We start from the raw sequence: 27,455 nt of genomic DNA, 5'->3' as shown, positions 1-27,455 counted from the left end.
ATGATTGCTATTGTTACTATAATTTATTAGGTGTCTATTCTACTTAAAGAGTACTATCTATTTTTTTTTTCCAAAGCTAGAAGCGGGGAGGCAATCAGACACTCTCCCGCATGCAACAGCCAGGATCCACCCAGCATGCCCACCAGGGGTGGTGCTCTGCCCATCTGGGATGTTGCTCTGTTGCAGCCGGAGCCATTCTAGCACCTGAGGTGGAGACCACTGAACCATTGTGTCTAGCACCCGCGCCAACTTTGCTCCAATGGAGCCTTGACTGTGGGAGGGGAAAAGAGAGACAGAGAGGAAGGAGAGGGGGAGGGGTGGAGAAGCAGATGGGCACTTCTCCTGTGTGAATCGAACCTGGGACTTCCACATGCTGGGCTGTCGCTCTACCGCTGAGCTAACTGGCCAGGGCCTACTATCTATTTTAAAATTTATTTGTTTTCTTTGCAATAATAGTTATAGAATTTTCTAAGTTTAAGCATTTTCTACTAACAGTCTTCTCCACAAAAGAAAGAATGAAAGATTTACCTGAGAATGACAGACATGATCTCTTTGACCCCTTCTATCCTTACCATGCAGCACAGAAAAGCAAGTGAAGTGAGGGAAGGGTGGGAAGAGCAGTCACGTGGAAGCCAGTTAGTAGACAATTGTAATAATACAAGTAAACACTGTGAGCTACTTAATAAATGATAGTGACATGGATGGTTAAAATAACAATATGTTTGTTATTTTAAGATGTAAACAATCAATAATAGTAGTAAATTTGCTATAAAAAGAAGGTTCTAGTTTTGGAACTGGAGAAATTGTAAGACTACTTGCCGAGACAGTGAATATTAGAAGAGGTCTTTTTCTGGGTACATCGCATGTCTATGAGCTCAGTTTTGACTATGTGTAGGCTGAGATGCCTGAGAGAAATCCAAATGAAGTACAGAAATCAGATAATTCATTGTCACATTTGAAACTCAAAATATGTGTACAGGCTGGAACTAAAATATAAAAATGTTTTAGCATAAAGATAGAAAATGAACTCAAGGATTTGATGAAGTTCATAAGAAGAAAAAAGCCTGGATAAAGACAACCTGAGATATGGGTTCTTGATCATGATTGCAAAGTAAAACAAGAGGCAATTTATTCAATTCTGCTGTTCAGGTCTAAACTCAGAACAATTACATTATAACCCCTTGGGCAGCCATTTTATTTATTTTATAAAACTTTTACATTATGCCAATATGCTGCCAAATTTGAGAATTAATTACCCAAATTCTCTTTGAGAATATCAACAAAAGAAGCTAAGATGAAGAAAGATGTGAGTTGGAAGGATTTCAGGATAGTGTCACAGACTTTAAGGAGAAATGTGCTTCAGTAAAGATGAAATGAACAAGAGTGTTCAATGCTGCTTAAAAGTTGTTACTGGATTTAGGGACAAAGATGTCATGAAGATCTCCGGGGAAACTGTTTTAAATAGCATGGTGGGTTCAAATACCAGATTAAAGCTTCCTGTGGAGTGGTTATCAGGTAAGAATGGGTAACAGTGACTATCTTTGAGAAGTTCTCTTGGAAGAGGAAAAGAAAATTAAGAGGCTGGCTAGAATCACAACTGGGAACAAGGGGAAATTTTGTAATGTGATCAAATATGAGCAGTTTGTGGCTTCTTAGGAGTATCTCAATTGTGAGAAAGTATTTAATGTAGAGTATAGAGACTCTTCAATGAATAGCACAATACTTAGAAATTGCTGGAATTTAATAAGAGGAGTCAGAGAAAAAGATCACCTCAGTTGAAACTGGAGCAGAGGAGGGAGAAGGTTTACAGATATGACAATAGATTAGTGCTAAAGTTCCCACTGACACTAAAATAAAATCTATACCACATAGCCTACTATGGTCCTAGAAAACTTTTTAGAATTTTCAATAGAAATGTCAGGATGCATTTTAGATGCTTAAAACCTTCAATTGCAACAAGGCTATTTTTATTCTTTTTAAACACTTTTTATGGAGTGTGGAATGGAGGGATAATTTTGTGTGGAAGAATTCTTGGAGAAGCCATACTGAGCCCTCATATAATAAAAATAAGGGTTGGGACTGCCTTCTCTGTATTCTCAGGTCTGGTTCCTTCAACATGGGCTAATAATAAAGTCTAATACATTTTCCCAGAACATGTTTTCCTTTTCTCATGCTTAAAAATATTAAAGCATCTTGAGAAAGAGGAAGACAGAGGAAACATTTTCTGTTTCTAAAGTAATAACAGACAACAGAGGTATTTTAAGTCCTGACAGAGATTTTCTTCAAAGTGATACTCTGTGGAATAGACAGCTTGGAGATGCAGAGGATAAGGAGGATGTCACATCCAAGTAGAGGCAATGCTTTTGTCAGGGGTCTGTAGTAAGAGAAGCTTCCAAGAGCCCCTTAAAATTGCCACCAGATTCAGCCCTGGAGAGGCAAAAACTATCCACACAAGTAAGAAAAACCCAATCCCCTAGCTTTTTTGCCTCCTATGGTGAGGGAGAACACTCGTGGAAACTAGAAGATGAAACAAAACAAAGCTTATCAAGCCATCCATATCCCGAATCGAAGTTCCATTTGCTTGGCCCAGATTGGTTTGGAAGTAAGTGAAAGAAAAGAGAAGTCTTCATTTTGCGTCAGGATTGAAGTACCAACTAATATAATATACTGGAATTTCTGATTTCAATCCTAGATTTTGGGAAATTAATTTGACATCAGACAGTCTATTTTTCAAAAATTAGCAGTAAAGACGATGCTTACCCTCATTAAAGAAAGTTAAAGAATGATAAGAGACAAAGAAAAAATATATTACATCTTGTGTGTTGTGATCTTTGAAACTAACAGTAACACATGTGAGATAGTTTGAAAGTTCAGGAAGCTGGGCTGTCTCTTATGTGATATGATTATATTTTCCTGTGATATATAAAATAAAAAAGGGAAAACAAATAGTAAAAATTGTAAAGCAGAAGTTTGTGGAGAGTTTACATTTGATAATACAATTGATATTTGCTTTATATTGTAAATATATATATGTCACCTCAATATCTAATATTAAAGTTGATCAATCATAGTGAGAGTGATTGAACAAAAATAAATAAAGGGAAGGCAAGAGATTATGGTTATATTTACTTTGTCATATGACTGCTTCTATTTATAATGTTTTCTGCTAAGCTGACCTCACAGACCCAACATCATAGTTGACACAGCTCAGATTCTCAGCTAAAAGCCTAAAAAGTGAAGACTTGTGTACCTGCTGATGTTACTTTGCAATTTTACTCTGTATGATTGTTCAATTAATGTCTACTTCTTTAATATGTGTTCTTGGAGCCAATTCCAATGTGGCATTAGGGGGTGAGAAGCTCCCCCATACCATCTAGTTATTCTCTGAATACCAGCGCAGTGCCCTACAATAAACAATTCTAATGCTACTTGCCCAGAGACAGACTCCATTTCCATAGGATGAGGACTCAGTCCTACATGATGTTGTTCTTTCACTTCAGACACCAGTCACAAGCCCAGGTCATCTTTGCTTTTGACCTGGCTATATATCAGAGGTTCTCACCCCCCTCCCCCTTCTTTTAGTTTCATTAAGTTGTTAGAGTGGCTTGCAGGACTCAGAAACATTTTACTCACTAGACTAGATCATCAGTTTATTAAAAAAGGATACAATGCTAGAGCAAGGTATGGGGAAAGAGTGCAGATCTTCTATTTTCTCTCCCAACGCACCACCCAGCACCTTCCCATTCTCACCAATCCTGATCTCTGCACTCCTGCTTTTTAATCACATGGGTGGGTCTTTTTGCAGCCAGCCTCCAAACTTAGGTATGATACAAAAATCACCTTATTAACATAAAAAATAATTCTTTGAAGCTCTCATGGGGCTTTAAGAACTCTGTGTCAGAAACACGGATCTAAAGATATTTCTTATTATAAACCACATCATCCTCCCTTCCTAGACTAAATATACCATCAGGGTAAATACAGTGTTTTGTTTGTTTTGTTTCTTTCATCATTCCACGAAGGAGACTATTAAAAAGTGTAGTTGAATTAAATATTAATAATCTGAGTTATTGGGAGGTTTAACAATTAGCCTCATATCCAAAGAATTTTAAAAGGACAAGGCAGTATCTACCCCTAAAGTTTACTGTTGTGTTTGGCAGCTCAGAACTAAAGAGTTTAGAAGATATAATTTCTCAATGCTCTGAGAAAAAAAATATTGCTATCATTAAACAGGATTTATAGAACTTAATCTAATATAAGTGGTACCTTGAGATACGAAGAGACCAACATACTTTTTTAAGATACGAGCTGTGACTCGGTCCATATTTTTGTTCGAGATCCGAGTGAAATTCCGAGATACGAGTGGGAATCAACTGGTCGTGCTTCAGCACTTTTTAATGACACTTGTTTGTCACATTTTTGTAACATTTTAAAAAGCAGGCAAAAGCAAACCTCTTTGGATAGATTTTTTTATTCAAAAGTCCTGCAAGTGAAAGTGCTGAAAGTGCAGCCAAAAAGGCAAAAACAGGTGATGATTAAATAAAAAATACGTAATGTTAAGCTTAGGTTAAGTTTAAAGTTAAGAAAGTACATTTTTTTACAATTAAGTTTTTTTTTTTTTTTTTTTAATAAATTTTTATTAATGGTAATGGGATGACATTAATAAATCAGGGTACATATATTCAAAGAAAACATGTCTAGGTTATTTTGTCATCAAATTATGTTGCAAACCCCTCGCCCAAAGTCAGATTGTCCTCCGTCACCCTCCATCTAGTTCTCTGTGCCCCTCCCCCTCCCCCTAACTCTCTCCCTCCCTCCCTCCCATGTCCTCCCTCCCCCCCCACCCTTGGTAACCACCACACTCTTGTCCATGACTCTTAGTCTCATTTTTATGTTCCACCAATGTATGGAATCATGTAGTTCTTGTTTTTTTCTGATTTGCTTATTTCACTCCTTATAATGTTATCAAGATCCCACCATTTTGCTATAAATGATCTGATGTCATCATTTCTTATGGCTGAGTAGTATTCCATAGTGTATATGTGCCACATCTTCTTTATCCAGTCTTCTATTGAAGGGCTTTTTGGTTGTTTCCATGTCTTGGCCACTGTGAACAGTGCTGCAATGAACATGGGGCTACATGTGTCTTCACGTATCAATGTTTCTGAGGTTTTGGGGTATATACCCAGTAGAGGGATTGCTGGGTCATAAGGTAGTTCTATTAAGACTATACTTTCAGGGATCATTTCTATAGTTTGTTACAATTAAGTTTTTGTGGTTTCATTTTAAGTAAAAAAGTGCAGTTTTAGTTTTATATAAAGTAAAGAAAATGCAGTTTTAGTTTACATTTAGTGTTAAGAAAGTGCAGTTTTAGTTTACGTGTCTACAGTGCCTGCATCCCTTCCTCCCTCCCTCCATTACTTGCGCTCGTCTGTCTCCAAGGTAAGAGTACAGTACTAAATAACACTTTTTTTCTTTTATTTCATATATTTTCTTATGCATTGGTAAAATTTACATGTGTGTTTCTTAATTAAAAACATGTATTTTTTCATAATTTAGGATGGTTTGGGGATGTTTCACAGGGCTGGAACAGATTAAATTTATTTCAGTTATTTTAAATGGGAGAAATTTGTTTGATATACGAGTTGACTGACTTACGAGCTCGGTTACAGAACAAATGTATCTCAAGGTACCACTGTAACATACTGGATAGTTTGTCCCTGGCAATTCATACTCACGTATATGGTTAATTAAAATCTAGACTGGGAAATTTTAACCTGTTTAAAAAGTGAAGTAATTTTGCCAATACAGTAAAACTCTTGGTGCAAATACTTGACACTTCCAAAAATTTGTTCATCTTAGAGTCATTCTATGAATGCACAGGAATGGAATTCTCTGCCATTATTGAGGAATTCCATTCACTGTATGCTAAGTATGCTTTACTAAAATGCAGCTTGAATCCAACATTTTTATCAAGATAATTCTTTCTTGTGGATTATTTTTGAATCACTTTAATTTGGGCTTATTGAAAGTACACAAAGCTTCAGGCTTTTAAGGATATAGAGGGCATAAAATATTCTTCAAATAACAAAATATTTTATTCTTGAATCTCAATTTTCAAGACATGAGAAAATGTTTTAGTTAAAATTACCATGGCTTTTCAGAACTTTTTAATACCTCCCTTCTTTCTCTTCCACACCTCTATTAGCAGTTTCTTGTTGATTATTGCCGTTCCTATAGAAAAATATTATAATATAGATATAAAGATTATTTGCAAATATTTAAAATAAACTACTAATAATAGATATTACTTACTGAGTTTCATGCATTATTGTATGTGACATTTCAAACACAAATCTACAAGGTAGGTATGTGTAATAATAAAAATGATAATATAATTATACTTATGTATTATCATTATCTCAGTTTCACAGATTAGAAAACAAAAGATAATCATTTTGCCTAAAGACACAGAGTTAATAAGAGGCCATAACAGGTATATCATTTATGCAAAGTTTAATTTTACTCACACAGCTGTGTTTCTTGCTTTCATTTCCTTATTAATTTTTAAGATAAAATGAAATCACTCCAAATGCTGTTATGTTTATTAATTAATTAAACCAAAAAATATTGATAAGGCCACATTTTATTTCTATGTGATTAGATGGTAACTCTCATAGACACACATACAAACATGGAGGATTACTACTTGAAGAAGTTAATGTGTGAATTCAATCATTGAATTAAAAGTTTGTGTTAATATGCATTTATTTTCTAAAGTTTAAATACAAATGTAATACTTCAAGTAATTAGTTAAAGTTTTCAAGTTCTTAAAATTATTTAGCATTCTTAATAATTTGCAATAATTTCTAATTAGACCTTCCAGTACTTCTAAGACTAGTATTTTTAATTAATAATGATCTGTAAATTAGTTACTTATAGATAAATTTTAAGTGAAGCTGAACATTCATTCACTTTTCATTTATATGGTTTTTGAGAATCTTTAATTATTACTATAAAAGCATAAAACAAAATGTATGTCAAATGGAATTTACAATGGATTATTTTCTCTTTTTTTAGCTATTATTATTGCTGAATGTTTTTACAGATTTGTATAATTCATTTATTTACTTAATATATATATATCAGGTCCTATAATCTTTATTTCATAGTAAATTATAACATTAATTTATATTTTGTTAATATAATATTTTTTTATGTTTTTTAAGTCAATACTAAGACATTTTTTTCATAAAAAAGAGAAAAAAAATAGATTGAATATTTTTTTGTCTTGCCTGATCAGGCTTTGGCTCAGTGGATAGAGTGTATAGGACTGGGATGCAGAGGACCCAGGTTCGAAGTCCCATGGTTGCCAGCTTGAGCACAGGTTTATCTGCTTTGAGCAAGGCTCACCAGCTTGAGCCCAAGTTCACTGGCTTGAGCAAGGTGTCACTCTTTCTGCTGTATACCCCCGGGCAAGGCACGTATGAGAAAGCAATCAATGAACAACTAAGGAGCTTCAACAAAGAATTGATGCTTCTCATCTCTCTCCCTTTCTGTCTGTCTGTCCCTCTCTCTGACTCTCTCTCTGTCTCTGTCACACACACACACACACACACACACACACAACAACAAATACCTCCCCCCTAAAAAAAAGACACTTTTTTGTCCTTAGGTACTAATTAATGCTCTTGCCACACACACATCCAGTGAGTCATAATAATCAAAGGCTAATCTTTTAAACAACATAGTTACTGAGAGGATGCTTACTTAGACTATAACTGAGTAACAGATACTTTTACATTGGAGTTAACAAAAATCATAATTTTTAAGAAGTTATAGAATCTATGTACTAAAATTCCACCTTAGTTTACTACATGCAATTTTCTCCTTTACCATGAGAACAAAGTTGTTTTGTTAAGCATATCATGCATATATGATGAATATGCAAGTATATCTTTTGATTGACTCTGCAAACAATATCTTGTCACTTGTTTTATTTCTTAATCTTTGTTGTACAGGAAGTACCATTAAGATGTTTCATATGCGTCAAAAGTAGGGCACCTAGAAGATGTTGTCAGTGTAATTACATAGTACATCATAAGTGATCCAGCTTTGGCACAGCTGAAGATTACTTCAGTTGTGAATTAATCTGAGTGACCCCGGCTTTATTGCTGTTGAGTTTCTAGAAATGATAAATGTCAAGTCACTGGGAATAAAACGATAGAACCTAAACAATCTGACATGACTAATGTATAGTTTCTCTGACTTGTTCCATCCTCTGTAGATTTTATTATCTACTACAATATTTTATTGAGAATTTCTTATCTTAATAAATGTGTCTTCCACCTTCCTAAACTATATTTCTGTTGTGTAAGGAACAGAAAATGCAGTGCTCTGTGTATGTGTGTCTTAAGCACACCAAACCTCAATGCAGAAAAAGATGGAGGTGATGAATCACTGTTTTACTTCTATTATATCTTAATTTTGGTAGGGCATGTTTTTGGAATGCTATTAAGTTCATCTTTTTCTGGACAATGCTACTATTTCAATTTCTCCTAAGTTTTCCAATGCCGTTAGATAATTACAAAATTTTCCGGCACATTGTACGTTCATAACGTTAAAAAAAACCCTGATGTTTAACTATATTGATAAAAAAGTACAAGGAATAGCTGTCTTCATATTTATTGCTATTGGCCTCATAAAATGTGCTTTCATAAAACATGAAGTTTATATCTCATCAAATTCTCTGAAAAAGGCAGTACAGACCCTTTTGTTTTTAATGTGCATTATTTGACTTTCTTCTGGTTACTTTACAGAGTTTTAAAAATTCTTCTGACATTAAGGGTCTAAATTCAGGCTGAACTCTTCACCTTTACTAATCCATAATTCCCAAGCGATCACAGAAGACTAAATTATTTTCCCTGATGTCTCATTCTTTAATTTTTGCTTTTAAATGTTCAAATGGAAAGATAATTCATAAACCTTATATATAATTGGAAGTTTTTCCTTGTGATCAGAGAAAGTAAGCAAAAATATCCAGTTTTTTTTTTAACTTAGATGCCCATATTTTTTCTAAAGATTTCATTCTACACCCCCACCTCCTCACCAAGTGTCCTTACCCCGGTGGGACACTTCCATTACCACCTCACACTGTTGGTTATGTTTGAAATCTGGAATCTACTGGGTATGACAGCTCCTTATCTCTTTCTTAGCTCTCTATCTGCCAGCTATGTCTTTGATAATTGGATCCCCGAAAGCTTCCTAACTATATACCTTGTTAGAGGAGGATTTACAGTATATCATTCAACATGACCTCCATTCCTCTATTTTATTCAGAAAATTTCAAGACTTTCCCTAACAATTAATAATGTACCGTGAGATTGGACCATGACCTATCATATGATACTATAGATCTAAGGTTGTTAGTGTTTCTTCAGGTTAGCACCATCACAAACTGAGAAGCAGAAGATGTTCTGATAAACCATACATCTATTTAATGGACAATAGAAAGGAAGAACAGGCCTGACCTGTGGTGGCGCAGTGGATAAAGCGTCAACCTGGAAATGCTGAGGTCGCCGGTTTGAAACCCTGGGTTTGCCTGGTCAAGGCACATATGGGAGTTGATGCTTCCAGCTCCTCCCCCTGTCTCTCTCTCTCTCTCTCTCTCTCTCTCTGTGTCTCTCCTTCTCTCTCTCCTCTCTAAAATGAATAAATAAAATTAAAAAAATTTTTTTTAAATTAAAAAAAAAAACGAAAGGAAGAACGAAGGAAAATATATATAACTTACCTATCTACCTCCTGTTGTTTTTTTATTTTTTATTTTTGTAATTTTCCCTGATAAGTTTAGTACAACTTTAACTGTGTCACACACTCTCTTAAAACATTAAACAGTAATTCAGGCATCCTCATATTTTCTAATATCTCACAAGTTCTTCAATAGGGTCAATTTGGGAAACATGTTCAAGAGAAAGTTGATTGAAAAAACTTATATTAGGTCCTACTTATGTAATCATAGATATCTGAACTCAGACAAATTTACTTTGAGTATTTCTCTTTAGTCTTCTTGTAGACAATGTAAAATATTACTTACAATTTTGTTCTTTCTCTTCGCTCTGGTTGCCTGAAGTTCAGACACTGCTTTAATCCTCAAGCATTGAGAATTTTTATATGACAGTCACCGTATTGTGTTGAGAGAAAGAATAAAACCTAATGAAATATAATTATAATGCATGAGAAGTTGCTACTTTGATTATTATGTCTTATACCAAAATTATGTTAAAATGACTATAATTGCACTTCATTATTGCCCCTTGGAATATTTTTTAATCTATATTTTTGTTTGATTGTTTTTTTTAATTTGTTCATCATATCACCACCAAAGGCAAGCATACTATTAATTAACTATTAAGTTAATTAAACAGTATTCTGCATCACTGTAAAATGTACTTTCTGTCCTTTACATAGAAACAAACAAGTTTTAGGTAAATATTTAGCTCTCCTAAGACAAAATATATTACATGTCCCATGGAGCTAATATCCATTAGATGTAAACAAAGCTAATTTTAATATTGTAAGAGCAAATAGTGAATTTTTTTTGGAAGAAATTTATTAGGTCTACCAGACCTAATAAATTACCAAATATTGAAACTGATTGTGAAATAACTAAAGGCTTCTAAAAAAATAAATAAGCCATTTGGAAAAATCTCTATAAAGAATTGATATATTTTTTTCTCATACCTCTTGAAGCCAATATACTGTAATATGTATTTTGTTGAATGAACTTCACCATTCAAAAACTTATTAAAGACTTCCTAACTTGATTTTTATACCTTTTTCTAGAGTTCCAAAACAATTTAAATACCTAGGTTAATTTACCCATGGGAAGTGTAATCCAATATCCATTACTAGACATTTACACTAAAAAGTCAATATCAAAATATAAATTTTGTATTTTATTATTTATTTTTACTTTTGTATTTTTTTTGGTATTTTTCTGAAGTGAGAAGTGGGGGGAGGCAGACTGACAGACTCCTGCATGTGCCTGACCTGATCCACCCAGCAAGTTCACCAGGAGGCAATGCTGTGCTCATCTAGGGCATTGCTCTGTTGCGGCTGGAGCCATTCTAGAGCCTGAAGCAAAGGCCATGGAGCCATCCTCAGTGCCTGGGTCAGCTTTGCTCCAATGGAGCCTTGGCTGTGGAAGGGGGAGAGAGAGGAAGGAGAAGGGGAAGGGTGGAGAAGCAGATAGGCACTTCTCCTGTGTGCCCTGGCCAGAATCAAACCTGCAACTTTCACACGCCAGGCCAACACTCAACCACTAAGCTAACCGGCCAGGGTCTTACTTTTGTATTTTTTGTACTCCCATTTTTTTTCCTTATTTTGATTTGAAGTGACTGCTATTTAATTTATTAATATCTACTTAGATGAGATGCAAGTAAAATATCTTATACCATAACTTTTGCTTTATATTATACCATTCAAAATTTTGAAAACTCTTTTGAACATTATACATATTTTCATTTTATAAGATATTACAATTCTAATTCTGGTATATTTTATATAGATAAGGGTTTATGCAACTCATTATAAAATTCATAGTAATGTCAGTGCTCCACTTGGTAGTAAACAAATAGACATCCTATTTTTTAATACTAAAAAATTGGAAACTGGAACTTTGTATCCTAATTTTAAAAGTGTGGAAAAGTGACTAGCTGGGTACCAAATAAAAATTTACTAAGCATAAGTTGATGTTCATTTATAACATACTATACTTAATTTCATCACAGATTAAAATTTTAGTTATTTATACATATTATAGTTTATACATCATTTTTAGTTTAATGGTTTATTTTAATTAAGTAAATAGTTTATCTATATTCATATTTACAGTACTTTATATTTTTTAATATTTATATGTTAGAAGACATAATCTTAACTTTCTATAAATATTTAAATATCTATTTTCTATCACATGGGTCGGGAACCTATGGCTCACGAGCCAGATGTGGCTCTTTTGATGGCTGCATCTGGCTCACAGACAAATCTTTAATAAAAAAAATAATAACAGCCCTGGCTGGTTGGCTCAGCGGTAGAGCGTCGGCCTAGCGTGCGGAGGACCGGGGTTCGATTCCCGGCCAGGGCACATAGGAGAAGCGCCCATTTGCTTCTCCACCCCTCCGCCACGCCTTCCTCTCTGTCTCTCTCTTCCCCTCCCGCAGCCAAGGCTCCATTGGAGCAAAGATGGCCCGGGCGCTGGGGATGGCTCTGTGGCCTCTGCCCCAGGCGCTAGAGTGGCTCTGGTCGCAACATGGCGACGCCCAGGATGGGCAGAGCATCGCCCCCTGGTGGGCAGAGCGTCGCCCCATGGTGGGCGTGCCGGGTGGATCCCGGTCGGGCGCATGCGGGAGTCTGTCTGACTGTCTCTCCCTGTTTCCAGCTTCAGAAAAAAAAAATAAAAATAATAATAATAATAATAATAATAACATTAAAAATATAAAACATTCTCATTTATTACAATCCATTCATTTTCTACTGCTCATGTTTATGGTTGTGGGTGGCTGGAGCCAATCACAGCTGTCCTTCGGGACAACACCAAATTTTTATTGGGTAATACGTAAGGTACATGGGTCATTGTATGGCTCTCATGGGATTACATTTTAAAATATGTGGCGTTCATGGCTGTCTCAGCCAAAAAGGTTCCCGACCCCTGTTCAATCATCTATCTACGTATCTTCTTTATATCTTATATAGAGCATTCTGTTATATTAATTCTAATTAATTTTGTGTATATTCCCACTTTCATATTGGCATTAGGTACACTTTGATGCTCTTAATATGTAAAATGTTTCCTCACAATAATATTATTTTAACATACTCTACTATTTATAATGCCCAATTAAAAATCCTTAACTTGACAGCATATTGCCTTTCAATTTTTCACAAATATTTTCAAATTTGATTTATTTTATATGAAAAATATTTTTCCAGCTTAGTAATTTTATTATATGCTTTGCTAATTTCACTGTCAACACAAATTATACATGTCCCATCAGGCATCTTCCATCTGAAAGTTCCTGAATCTTCTCATATTGGCTCAGCTATTGGAAGAATAAGAGCTGTGGATCCTGATTTTGGACAAAATGCAGAAATTGAATACAATATCGTTCCAGGAGATGGAGGAAATTTATTTGACATTGTCACAGATGAGGAGACACAAGAAGGAGTCATCAAATTGAAAAAGGTACATAGACAAGTTTTTAGACAATTGACTACGCAATAATCATTAAAGAACAAAAAGACTAACACTTGAAAATGACAGCAATTTTAACTTTCCTTCAGTTAGCAATATTTCAAATAAAGAAAGACCCATTGATTAGGAACTCCTTGCTCTCATCAGCACTTTTATCCTGTGATTCAACAGGTAAGTATTGTTGCTGAAATGATTAAGCCTATTACTTTAATGAAATTATTAAAAATTCTTACCAGAGTTTGATTTTTAATTTCATATTGTTACAAAGGTAGGTGAAAAAATTAAGTTAAAATATGATATAGAAATAAATTCTAACATTACCATGCTTGGTTTTTCCCCTTTTGTGAACTTTCAGAGTATAAATATCTAACTCATACATTGTTGGTGAGCATTGACATCATAGTGGAGGAATTCTGATCTAGCACGTTCTACTACTGAAAGAGTGAAAGAAGTGAGAATAATCAACAAATTCAAAAAACACTGTGAGCAGTGCTCAATTCATGTTTGACAAATATAAAACAGGGTGAAGGAATAACACGTTAAGTGGAGGGTGGTTGCTATCTCATAGTGCAGTGGTCAGGAAAGGCTCTCTGTTAGCATGACTTTGCTTCTGAGACACGCAGCAAACAAGAGCTTGGTCATGTGGTGTTTGAACAATGTGTGTTTCAGAAAGATTGAGCAGAAACTGCAAAATCTCACATATGGACATACTAGGAGAGGAGGCCAATCCGTAGTCAAAGATGAGGCCAAAGACACAGAGAAGGGGCCGATTCTATACATCCTTGTAGTCCAGGCCAATGACTTGAAATAGATCATGATTCAAGAAGCCCATCTTGGGTTTCAATATAAATTAAATTTACCCTGTAAAGCCAGGACACTCTGGCTGTTCTTAGGAAGATAATGACTAAGAAGTAAAAATAAAAATTGAGCCTGACCTGTGGTGGTGCAGTGGATAAAGTGTTGACCTGGAATGCTGAGGTCACTGGTTCAAAACCGTGCACTTGCCTGGTCAAAGCACATATGGGAGTTGATGCTCCTGCTCCACCCCTGTTTCTCTCTCTCTCTCTCTCTCTCACTCTCTCTCTCTCTAAAATATAAATAAAAAAGTAAATAAAGATAGTATTTAAAAAAATAAAAATTGACTAGTTAAGAGACAATAGAAATAGTTCTTGAAACCAATGATGCAAATATGGACCATAATCTCTATAACAATGGTAGTTGTGAAAAATTGTGAGATTCTCCCCAGATTTTAAAGGAGCAGCCAAAAGAGATTTTTTAAAATATTCTGATCATCTGGTAAATTACACCAAGCATTTGAATGAATTTGTTTTTAGTGTTGTAATTGGCTTAATCTTTAAGTAAGGAACCACCAGATGCAATTCCTATTATTCTGTTGGAAAAGAAAAATACAATCTGTAGGCTAAATATATCTTTTTCTCTTTTTGACAGAGACAAAGAAAGAGACAGAGAGGGACAGATAGGGATAGATAGACAGAAAGGGAGAGAGATGAGAAGCATCAATTCTTTGTTGCGGCACCTTAGTTATTCATTGATTGCTTTCTCATATGTGGCTTGACCGGGGGGCTTCAGCAGAGCAAGTGACCCCTTGCTCAAGCCAGTGACTTGGGCTCAAGCCAATGACCTTGGACTTCAAGCCATTGACCTTGAGCTCAAGCAAGCAACCATGGGGCCATGTGTATGATTCCATGCTCAAGTTAGTGACCCTGCGCTCAACCAATTGAGCCCGCATTCAAGCTTTATAAGCCTGCACTCTAGCAGGCAACCTTGGGGTTTTGAACCTGGGTCCTCCTCACCTCAGTTCGATGCTCTATCCACTGTGTCACTGTTTGGTTAGGTTAAACTACATATATCTTTAAAAAATAACTCAATAGTACACTTTTGTAACAATTTTAAATTGCCTAATCTCTCAGCCAAACTACCTATTCAGTGAATATATTTATATTATATTGAGTTCATGCATGTACACACATATATAGACAGACAGATCTCTTGATTACACATGGCAATATGGTTTCATTAAAATAAAATGATGTGAAAATATTCAGATGAATAAATTTTATTAAAAACAAAATTAATTTACACAACTGTGCATGGTTTAATGTACAGTGTAGATATAACACCTTTAGTTTCAGTGCAACATAGTTATTTGATATCTGTATATATTGTGAAATGATCACAACTATAAGTCTAGTTAATATTCATCACCACCCATAGTTACAATTTCTTTTAGTGTGATGAGAACTTTTAAGATTTATTCTGTTAACAATTTCTAAATACGTGGTTGTTTTGTTTAAGATTTCACAGACGTGTGATTCTACGCTATGTTTGTCTTTCTCTTTCTTGCTTATTTCACCTACTATAATTCCCTGAAGGCCCATCCATATTGTCACAAATAACAATATTTCATTACTTAATGGATGAATAATATTATAATACATGTATTTTTATATCTATCTACATATGTACATGTATATATCACATTTTTAATCCATTTATCCACCAGTTGAACAGTTTGTTCCCTAATGTTTTCAATAATGGCAGGAGCAATTTATATTCCCACTAACAGAGCACAAGGTTTTCCCTTTTCCACATCTTTGTCAACACTTGCTACCTTTTGAGATTTTTGATAATAGCCATTCTAACAAGTATGAAGTGATATATCATTTTGGTTTTGATTTATATTTACCTGATAATTAGTGATGTTGAATATAATACTTTTATATACTTGCTGGTTTGTGGTTATTTAGGGTTTTTTCCCCAAGTGAGTACTGTATAATGCAACTTTTTATGCATATATTTAGTAAGTTCTGAAAAAACTTTATCTTAAATGGATCATTAGGTGTCCTGGAAGAACTAGATTTTAATAATAAATATGTGTAGAAGCATCACCAGATGTCTTTAGTTTCACAATGATCTTAAACTTACTTCATTGAAACTTTTTTCTTTAATACTTAAACATGTGACTGCAATGAACTGATGTAAAATCTTACTTATATGGAAATTATTGTCTTAGTATACTAAATACATTTAGAAAGTCCAAAAATATCTATTCTACTTTGAAAATGTAGTTCTTTCTTTTAAACATCATTTAATTAATTGTTTGATTAACATTAGAGCACAATATCATTTGCTTTCATAGTTTTCCTTTTGAACTTACTTAAAATAAGCCAAAATGCTTGAAGCTGTCTGAAGTATATACTCATTATTCTTTATCTTCCAAATCTTCATTGCTTTCCCATTGCTGTTTTGCCCTCTCTCCTCTTTTCTCTTTATAAGGGGGATCTAAGTGGATCAAAATGATGGTCAGGAGCTGAGAAAAAAAGAAAAAAGTAGACAATTTTTTAATGTTAATTTTTAACAGGAACTTGCATTCAAGTTTATGAGCATTGTGACTGAATTCCATTTCACTGCGTCACTTTGCAGTTTAACATCATGAAACTTTACAAGTATCTCCGAGGCACAAGATTCTGGTTAAGAAAAACAAACTACCCTCACTCTATACTTATGTCATACTGCACTTAGTAAAGTATAAACAAATAAAATGTGCTCAGTATGTTATTAAACATTATAATAAAAGTATGAAAATAATCAGAATAATAAAACTTTAAATTTTTTTCATCCCATCTAAACATTTTAAGATGGCTACATTTAAAATGAGAGAATAAAGTGTTTTATTTATTTTTTCTCATCACAATAATTATTATTTTTATTGAATTTTATCGAGGTGACACTGCTTAACATAATTATATAGGTTTTAGGACCCCAATTCTACAAAACATCTGTACATGGTTTTGGGTGCTCACTCCCCCCAACATCAAGTCTTCGTCCATCACCATTTATCTCCCCCATACCCTCCTCCACCTCCCTCATTCCACCCCCAGGCAGTCACCACATTGCTGTTTGTGTCTACGAGTTTTGTCTTATTTTTTGGTCCTCTATTGCTTTCTCCTTCTACCTCCTTCACCCAACATCCCTCACTTCAACAGCTGTCAGTGTGCTATGTATCAGTCTGTTTCTATTTTGTTTGTTAGTTAATTTTGTTCATTATATTCCATACATGACTGAGATAATATAGTACTTGTCTTTCTCTGCCTGGTTTATTTCACTTAAGTAATAACCTCCAGATTCATCCATGCTGTTGCAAAAGGTAAGATTTCTTTCTTCTTTATGAACACCTAGTGTCCCATTGTATAAATGTACCACACACTTTTTATTCACTCATCAACTGATGGGCACTTGGGTTGTTTCCAAATTTTGGCTACTGTAAATAATGCTGCAATAAATATATGAGTTTATATATTCTTTTGAATTGTGTTTCAAGATTCTTAGAATAAATTTACAGATGTGGGATCACTGGGTCAAAAGGCAGTCCATTTTCAATTTTTTGAGAATAAAGTGATATAAATTTAGTAATTTTATTAAGTGAAAGCTAAATTTATTAAATATTTAGTCAGGTTTTTTTATTGGATAAATGAGAGTTGATATATACTTATTGAGTATAAAAATAAATATAAAATTACATGAGTTAAAAATTTTCAAAGTCTGCCTGCCTTTTGGTGGCACAGTGAATAAAGTTTTGATCTGGAATGCTGAGGTCACCAGTTTGAAACCCCGGGCTTGCCTGGTCAAGGCACATATGGGAGTTGATGCTTCCTGCTCCTTGCCGCTTTTTTTTTTCCCTCTCTCTCTCCCCTCAAAATGAAAAATAAAATCTTTTTTTAAAAAAGGAATGCAATAAATGATTATCTTAAAAGGATTTTTTTCAAAATCTTAAATGTGTATTTATAGAAGCAGTGTCTTTTTCTTGTTATTGGTTATGAAATTTAGGTGATTAAATATTAGGATGAATACTTAAACTTTGTAAAAAGACAATTTATCATCTTACATAGTATCTCAAATAGTTCCATGCCATTTCTACAAATATATCTATTGGAAACTAATAAGTAATGATATCTTGTTTAAAATAAAGAATGCTAAAGTAATTTTTTTTGTTTTAAAATAAGTAAAGCATTTTTAGAATTAAAAGAATCATTATTTTAATGTTACTTGGTATTTTTCTTTTATTTCAAATAAACATAGCTGTGAATGCATCGATGCAAAATTATTTTATTTTTTCTTATAAGCCTAAGATATAAAATACTTTATTCACCAGAACTCTTTAATAAATAAGCTAAGACTCTTTAATAGACATTTATGTTTTACTTTGGACATTTACACTGTACATTTGTATTTTACTTATGCCTTGCTAAGCACTAAAACTCATTTTCTTTTTTTATTCTTAATGGCAAGGAAGTGAATTCAAATGATTTGGTAGCAGAGCACCACCATGTGGTTAAATTTTGAGTAACATTAAAAATAAGAACAAATTTCAAATAACTTTTATATATAGCCATATATGCACCAGAATGTAAGTTTAAAATACTCCTGTTTTTAGCCAGTCTGACATGACTAATTTCAAAAAATATAAGTAATTTTCATGATTTTTTTCTGTAAATAATATGTTCCTATTTTTTGTAAAGATTTGTTTTTATCTTTTTTTTTTTAATGTCTATCTAACTTCCTTAAGCAATCTCATCAACTTTAAATCAGCCCCCAAACTGACATAGCTGATGCAGGTTGTCTGGTGCCTTGTAGACATTTCCATGTGTTGCATTGTCTTTTCAAATGTAAAGTAACTAAAGCCAAAATCCTTCCCTTCTCTCAACAAAAGCGCAACTGCTCATATGTTCTGCTATGTGGAAAAGGCCCCAACTCCTTTCCAGTTCCTTATACAGGAAAACTAGTCTTTTTCTTATGCTCTTCCATTGCTACTGACCTCCCCTTGCTAAATAGACTTGAAGCCCAGCCACTGATTTTTCTGATCAGGGTTAATTTTTTCCTCATCGGTTAGGTTTCAACTTTCTTCATTACCCTTTTCCACCAGGGCCACAGATATTCTCCAAGCTTTAGATCTTATCTTCATCCAACTTGACTTTTCTACAACAGTGACTGGTCAAAACCTAAATCTGTTTATCTTACTTTCATGCTTGAATTCATTCTGATTCCCATAACTAGTAAGGTAAAGATAAAAACAGCAAATTTTGTAATACCTTCTTGGGCATACACACATACAAACACACACATGCATATACACATATGTACACACATAAACATATTACTTTAGCAATTACTACACCAATTTATTGCAATTTCTACCAAAGATGCTGTGCTAGTCTTTCTTCTGCATAGCACTACCCCGCATGAATATCTCTATTGTTTCTGGTTCTTCAACATGCCTCCGGCCCATGCCTCTCATCAAAGACTTCTTTGGGTTCCTCAAGCAAAGTTGATCATGTCTTACTTTTTTCTCAAAATGTTAGCACTTCTGTCAAAGCACCTCTAATACTTATGACGCTCATATTCTAAACACACATGATTCTTCTTACTATAGTTTATTGCATCTATATTTATGTTGTCATAAAAAAGAAGACTTTTTTGGCCTTGGCTCATTGTCTCAATGTTAGAGCATTGGCCTGACATGTGGATATTCTGGGTCTGATTCCTGTCAGGGCACATAGGAGAAGCAATTATTAACTTCTATACCCCTTACTCTCCTCTTCTCTCTCTCTCTCTCTCTCTTTCTGTGTGTGTGTGTGTGTGTGTGTGTGTGTGTATATGTGTATGTCTTTCTGCCCCACAGTCATGAATTGATTGGTTCAAGTGAGTTAGCCCCAGACACTGAGGATGGCTCTGTGGAGCCTCTGCCTCAGGCCCTAAAAGTAGCTCAGTTTGTGAACAACAGATCTAAATGGGCTGAGCTTTGCCAAATAGGGGGCTTGCCAGGTGAATCCCAGTTGGGGTCCATGTGGGAGTCTGTCTCTCTGTCTTCCTTCCTCTCAATTAAAACAAACAAAAAATGAAGATGCTTGAAATATACAAGGTATTTAAATTTCTTGTTGACAAAAAAAAAAGTGTCCCATATTGGTTTGCTATTTCAGTTTATGAATGTGTTATTTCTCTTAGCTCTCACTTTTCTATATAAAGCTCAACATGTTTTGTAAAGTATTTTGAAAATAGTGTTCTACTGATTATATGAATGAAAACTATGAAGTTCAAAGAAGAAAGGTAACTCTTTGAAAACCACCCAGCTTGTAGTAAATTGCAGTAAATTACTTCAACTATTGTGAAGAATAATATATGTTCAATTTGCCCAGGTGGTGGCGCAGTGAATAAAGCATTTGCCTGGGATGCTAAGGACTAGGGTTTTAATTGCCAAGGTTGCTGGCTTGAGCGCAGGCTCATCTGGCTTGAACCAGCTTGAGCTCAGGTTTCTGGCTTGAGCTCAGGTTTCCGGCTTGAGCGTGGGATCATAGACATGACCCTATGGTTGCTGGTTGAGCCGAAGATCACTGGCTTGATGAAGAGGTCACTGGCTCAGTGGGAGCTCTCTGGCCAAGGTACGTATAAGAAGCAGTCATTGAGCAACTAAAATGCCACAACTATGAGATGATGCTTCTCATCTCTCTTCCTTTTTGTCTTTCTTTGGGGAAAATAATATATGTTAGAAGTAAAATATAAGCTTGGTCATTCAAGAGAACTAAAAAGAATTAGCCTCCCCAGATTGTCATAAATTTTATTCATATACCTCATATATTTTACTTAAGCATTTATAATAGTTGATGAAATATTTTCTTATTTTTATGAAAAGTAACCAAAATCCTCAAAAAAAAGCTCTAAAAATTTGTCTATTTATTTTGTTCTATTTTGTTTTATCTTAGTTACTGAATTTTATCCAAAGTTATTGTCACAAAAATATAGACATAGAAATAATGCCCATGATTCTTATAACAATTCATTAAAATTGTCAAAAATGTGCAGTGCTGCAAAATACTAGTGATATGACTTACAAAATTTAAGTGTATTTCTAATAAAGTCTGTAACAAAGTTTTATAAAGCTAAACTGTCAAAAATACATGTCTTCATTTTAACATTTTTATTTTAAAAAAAACACTTAAATTAAAAAAATTTAATCTGAAATACTGTTAAAATTTGTCAAAGCTAATATCCATGTTTTAAATATCACTATTTGATTTTTTTCCTTTTGTTATAGTGGCATTCTCAAGTGTTAATTTAACAACTTTTATTCATTAAATGATTAGATTATTATTTTTAATAAATTAAACCATAATCTTCCTTAATTATGATGAGATCCATTTCCTCCCACTCATATAGCTCTCCTACATAAACACACACACACACACACACAAATTTTATTCCATTTCTCAGGACACACATAACATCCAAACATTAAATTTTTCGAGGCACTTATTACCCACTAACATACTATGTATATTTAGAAGATAGTGATGCCAGGCGGGACCTGGGAAGACCGAGACAGGCCTCATCTGGATCCAGGTTCTTGTCATGAAATGAGAAGGAGTTCAAGAACATGACAAAAAGATGTAGCAAAGCACAATAAATTTATTCTAGTGACAGTATGCACCCGAGAAGTGAGAGGAAGTGACCTCAGAGAACGAGATGGCCCGATGGAGTCTGGGTGGAAGATTGTTATTAAAGGGGGACAAGGAGGAGGGCATGATTACCTTCTGCTTATGACACTGGTGGGCAACTGCTAACATGGCTTGTCCTTGTCTCTTCTCTCTAAATATAATTGTTTTTGCCTTTTTGTTTCAATTTTTTAATTGTATTTATTAGTGCGATACTAGTAAACATAATCACACAGGTTTCAGGTTCCCAGCTCCCTGAGGCAACTCCTTACGCCACCTGATACATATAATTCAGAAGAATATAGACACTCTATAAACACTGGAATGATTTTTGAAGCATTATTTACGTGATCAAGATCTGAAAAAAAGCCCAAATGCCCATCAATAGACGAGTGGATCAAAAAGCTGTGGTATGTTTACAAAATGGAACACTCTGTCTCCATAAAAAAAAAGAAAGAAAAAAATCTTACCTTTTGTGACAGCATGAATAGACCTAAACATTATAGGTTAAGTGAAATAAGCCAGTCAGAAATAAACAAGGATGCCTGACCAGATGGTGGCGCAGTGGATAGAGCGTCGGACTAGGATGTGGAGGACCCAGGTTCAAGACCCTGATGTCGTCAGCTTGAGCACAGGCTCATCTGGCTTGAACAAAAAAGCTCACCAGCTTGGACCCAAGGTCTCTGGCTCAAGCAATGGGTTACTCGGTCTGCTGTAGCCCCACGGTCAAGGCATATATGAGAGGGCAATCAATGAACAACTAAGAATGTCACCACGAAAAACAGGATTGATGCTTCTTGTCTCTCTCTGTTCCTGTCTGTCTGTCCCTATCTATCCCTCTTTCTGACTCTCTCTGTCCCTGTAAAAAATTAAAAATAAAAATAAAAACAAATAAATAAAAGAAATAAACAAGGACAATATGATTTCACTCATATATGGAAACTAATGAACAAAATGAACTAACACGCAAAATAAATATAAGGATTATTTTTTTGGACCTCCTAAATACAAGAAATTATGGAGGAGGAACCCAGGGAACAGGTGGTCAGTGAAGGTAGTTTTTGTGATGTTCCAGCCAAAGTGGAGAAGGGGAGGGACAGAGATTTGTCCTCTATTCTGACTGTCCTTCCTCAATGACAAGCTCCATGCATGTAGTGAATTTTGTTTGCCTTGTCTAGCATCTATAAAATGTCTACATCATGGTAGGGTATTCCAGTAATATTTGTTGAAAGAACAAATGAAGCGCCTCAGGAATTTTGCCTTTACTGGCCTTCTCTCAGGTCCATTTCCATATGACATCCTCACACCTATTTCTTCTCATCTCAGGTCTGGTATTACCTGTCAGAGAGGTTTTTCCTATCTGCTCTGTGTAATGTGTACCCCTTCCTGTCTCTCTGTCCCATCACCTTGTTTTCCTCATAAATCTTATCATTTGTCCTGACCAGACAGGGGTGCAGTGGATAGAGCATTGGACTGGGATGCAAAGGACCCAGGTTCGAGGCACCGAGTGCGGGCTCATCTGGTTTGAGCAAAGCTCACCAACTTGGACCCAAGGTCGCTGGCTCGAACAAGGGGTTACTCAGTCTGCTGGAGACCTGCGGTCGAGGCACATATGAGAAAGCAATCAATGAACAACTAAGGTGTCGCAACAAAAACTGATGATTGATGCTTCTCATCTCTCTCCGTTCCTATCTGTCTGTCCCTATCTATCCCTCTCTCTGACTCTCGCTCTGTCTCTGTAAAAAAAAAAACCAATAAATCTTATCATTAACTGTAAATTATGTATGCATTTATTTTTGTTGTGGGTTTGCTTTTTCGTGATATAAAAATTCATGGTAAAATAGACTTAATTTAACTTGTTAGCCATTATATCCTCAACTCCTGACATGACACCTAATACAATATAATCAAATGTTTGATCTAATTTATGTGGATTTCAAATAAATAAATAAAGATGTACATGCAGACATCATTAATGGGTGATTTACTGTGTGACCTGAGGAGTGGCAGAGTTTAGGAAGATTTTCTTATGGGATGAAACAATGTTACAAACAAATAAGTGAATTGACTACTACATTGATGGTAAAACTAAGTTTTGGGAAATGATTTTTTAAAAACAATGTTTGAAGTAAATTTGTATCTTTTGTGGTTCAGCCCCGTGTATTAAACCTACTTTACAAGAACTTGTTCTTACTGTCTTCCCATTTTGTTTCAGCATGGCATAAATCTTTTTTCTAACTCTCTTTTTTTTGAAATGACCAATCTGTTTTTTCTTTTGGTTATTTGGGTTCATTGACAGTTTTCCTTTCCATTGACCAATAAGACCGACCACTGTAAGATTAAGAGAATAGAGTCTTAGTTACTAAAGGATACTATTGTTTAAGAGTGATGTCATTACCTTGTTGGTTAAAATGACTCATGTTTATTAGAAACATTAAGGTATTGTATAAGAGGAAAAGTAAAGAAAGATGAAAGCATAGCTGTTATGAGTCCAAGTATAGTATTGATACAACTGGGTCATTGGCTAAGGGTCTCTCAAGCTGTAATCAAGGTGATCACCTGGGCTGGGATCAGTGCTGAGACTTAAATAACTTTTCCAATATAACTAATGGATGGCAAAATTATATATATATATAATTTGTGTGTGTGTGTGTGTGTGTGTGTGTGTGTGGCTTTATGACTAAGTTTCCTATTTTACTTTGATTGCTTTGCTAGCTATTGACCAAAGTCCACTTTCATTCTTAATGGCATCCTTAAGCACTTGCCAGGTGGTCTCCTACACTCATAAGGTTACTTAAGGTTAGGAGGAAGTCCTAACCTCTTCCTTTCATAAGTTCACATGAAAATCAGATCCCCCAAGAGAAACCTCATTATTAGCTTAACATTGAGTAATATCCTTGATCATATTTGCATAATTATTTTTTTCCAAAAAACAACAAATCCATGTGATGATAGCTCATTCAATTTACAGGTCCCTTGCACACTTGAAGAATTTTGAGAATATATTTAAATTCAATCAAAGTTGCTGGTTTTCAAATTCTCAAAATATACCTCTAGCTTTGCATTTCCACACAACATTGTTTAGAAGCATGATGAGTCCAGAATAAGCTCAGAAAGTTATTCTCTTGTATCTGACATATAAACCTAAAAAATAAATGGCCAAATTGAAAAACAATAAGCATTTATTTGAGATCTGAGAGAATAACTATTCAGTAGCACTGATTTAAGCAGAAACCCAAATAGTGTTCCAATTAGGAGGTGAAGCCAAGGGCTGTTTATGAAAAAGGGAAGGGGAATAATTACTTAAATAGAAAGAAGGAATTTCTAAACATATTACAATCTAAGGAATGAATTTCTTTAAGTGTGGATAAGCTAACACAGTAATGTTAATTCTAAAGAATGCCTTTAATTTTTAGTCTGGTAATTATAATGTCTACTTTTCTGTACTAAACAGCTGCTTGGAAAACAATGCTGCTTTAAGCTTTCTCCAAAGCTTATTTTTCAAGTTTACCTAATAAAGGTTTGAAGAGTAAAACAAACAAAGTAGTCTTTTTGGCGAATGGCAGATCTAACTACATTTGTGTGTATGTGTGTTTGTGATAGAGACAGAGAGAGAGTAAGAGAGAGGGACAGATAGGGAAAGACAGGACAGATAGACAGACTGGAAAGGAAAGAGATGAGAAACATCTATTCTTCATGGTGGCACCTTAGTTGTTCATTGATTGCTTTGCCATAGGTGCTGTGACCAGGAGGCTGCAGCAGACTAAGTGACCCCTTGCTCGAGCCAGCGACTTTGGGCTCAAGCTAGTGAACCTTGCTCAAACCAGTTAACCCGCACTCAAGCCGGTGACCTCGGGGTCTCAAATCTGGGTAGCAGTCTGACACTCCATCCACTGCGCCACCACTTGGTTAGGTCTAACTTCGTTTTAAAAATAGCTCTATTCTGTTTTCACATATGTGCAAAATTGCTCATCCTTCTTTGACAAGAAAAAATCATTTGGCACTTAATATTTTATGTTGTTTTCCATGAATGGGACCTCAATAAAGTGAGAGCAAAGATGGCTAAAAACAAATATGTTAAAAAGTGATTTCTTACCTCAATCCACATTTTATATTATGATGAACAATTGAATATATCTAATTCAATTTTTTCATATTCTGGTTTCTTACTGTACAATTTTCTACAATATCAATTGTTATATGAAAATTCCATTCTCACTAATTTTCCCTTATTGAAACACCCTTAGGAACAAGGAGTTACTCAACTAAATTCCCTTTATTCAATCATTTTCTTACCTTTCTAGAAAGATTCATAATATTGAATGGATCCCAAACAACGTCAAAAAATTTTCATTTATTGTGCAAGAGCTGAATTAGTTCACCTTTATAATAGATTTCTGTCATAGAATATTTTTTCTAACAAAATGAATTCTGTTAGTTTAATATTTATTTCAAATATTAGAGTTTATGTCGATTGTAAAGTAGATGTATTTTATTACTGAACACATGGGTTTGATAAAGTCAAGTAGAGAGAAATCAGTATTGTGTATCTTTGCTCTTTCTGAACTACTCAGTTTAAAAAGGTGACATAGCCTAAGGGTCAGTTTCATGAAAAGGAAGGTCATCTAGGATATTATGTGGCACTTCTCCTAGAATTTTCTCCATTTTTTTTCACTGAAAGATATCTCTTTTTCATTGTAGAAAGAATTTTTTGTATGTACAGAAGCATTTTTCCATTTCACTCTGCATCTTCCTGACCACCAAATGCTGGCCTGCTCTGAGAGGCAAGGGGTTCTTAAAAAGCATAGATTATGTCTGATTTCCTTTAGAAATTTTTTAAAAGATTTTAGAATTCTTTTTTTATGTACTGGCTTGAAATGAACTAACTATAAGTGGAGAAGTCACGTCCATCCTATAGCTATAGAATTTTAATCAAATAGGTAAATAAAATTGAGAGCTTATTTAGAAAAATTTCACCTAACCATATAGATAGTCAGAGGCATTTCAATCTCTAACAGAAAGTAGAGAAAAATGAGGAAAATTTAGGACTAACTCCAAAATTCTAGTATAAAAGTTAATTCAGAGCCAAAAAAAAGAACGTAAGCATGAGCCAGGGCAACACAAAATGATTTTGAGGCAAAAAGACTAAAGACGATAAAGTGAAAACAGTTTTACATTAGAAGTTAGGGATCACCAGGATAGAAAAACCATGTTGTTAATATCCATAGAACATATCGAGTTTACAAAACCAGAAAATATATTCTTCTATGTTCTTTAACTTGGATTAGCTAAGGCATTCATCTATCTTATACATCAGACATCACTTAAGGCATCCAATTTTTCTTAAAAACTTCAAATGATAGGAAACTTAGTACTTCTTCAAACAACGCATTCCTTAAACAAGATGGCATGAGTCTCATTTTTCTGGTTTGTTGAATACAGAGGGAGAGCAAACCTTAATTATCATTGTATCTTTTTCTCCTCAGGATGCATCCCAGATCTTACCACAGTGAGAGCCATCAGTAGTTTCAAAATTAATCCAACTTTGAATGGTTTGACTTGTTAAACACTTTTTACTTTTTTAAATCTAAAGTTACTTTTTTAGTAATTTAAATAATTATTACTTCTATAAGAAACTAGTAGGCTCTGGTTGGTTGGCTCATTGATAGAGCATCGGCCTAACGTTTAGATGTCCC

General features: G+C 34.5%; 1 protein-coding gene across 3 annotated transcripts in view; it reads left to right on the top strand.

Annotated features, from left to right (window-relative positions):
- The window catches only part of CDH12 (cadherin 12), a 978,939-nt gene that overhangs the window by 911,362 nt on the left and 40,122 nt on the right, over window positions 1–27,455 (top strand). For all 3 annotated transcript variants that reach the window (XM_066244110.1, XM_066244099.1, XM_066244105.1), the window contains one exon: window positions 13,056–13,243. In XM_066244110.1, coding sequence (XP_066100207.1) covers window positions 13,056–13,243 — 188 coding nt within the window. The remainder of the gene's footprint in view (window positions 1–13,055; window positions 13,244–27,455) is intronic.

The sequence above is a fragment of the Saccopteryx bilineata genome, chromosome 1 (genome assembly GCF_036850765.1).
Source record: "Saccopteryx bilineata isolate mSacBil1 chromosome 1, mSacBil1_pri_phased_curated, whole genome shotgun sequence".
Taxonomy (NCBI): domain Eukaryota; kingdom Metazoa; phylum Chordata; class Mammalia; order Chiroptera; family Emballonuridae; genus Saccopteryx; species Saccopteryx bilineata.
The sequence above is the reverse complement of the archived record's forward strand: the minus strand, read 5'-3'. Positions and strand labels throughout refer to the sequence as shown.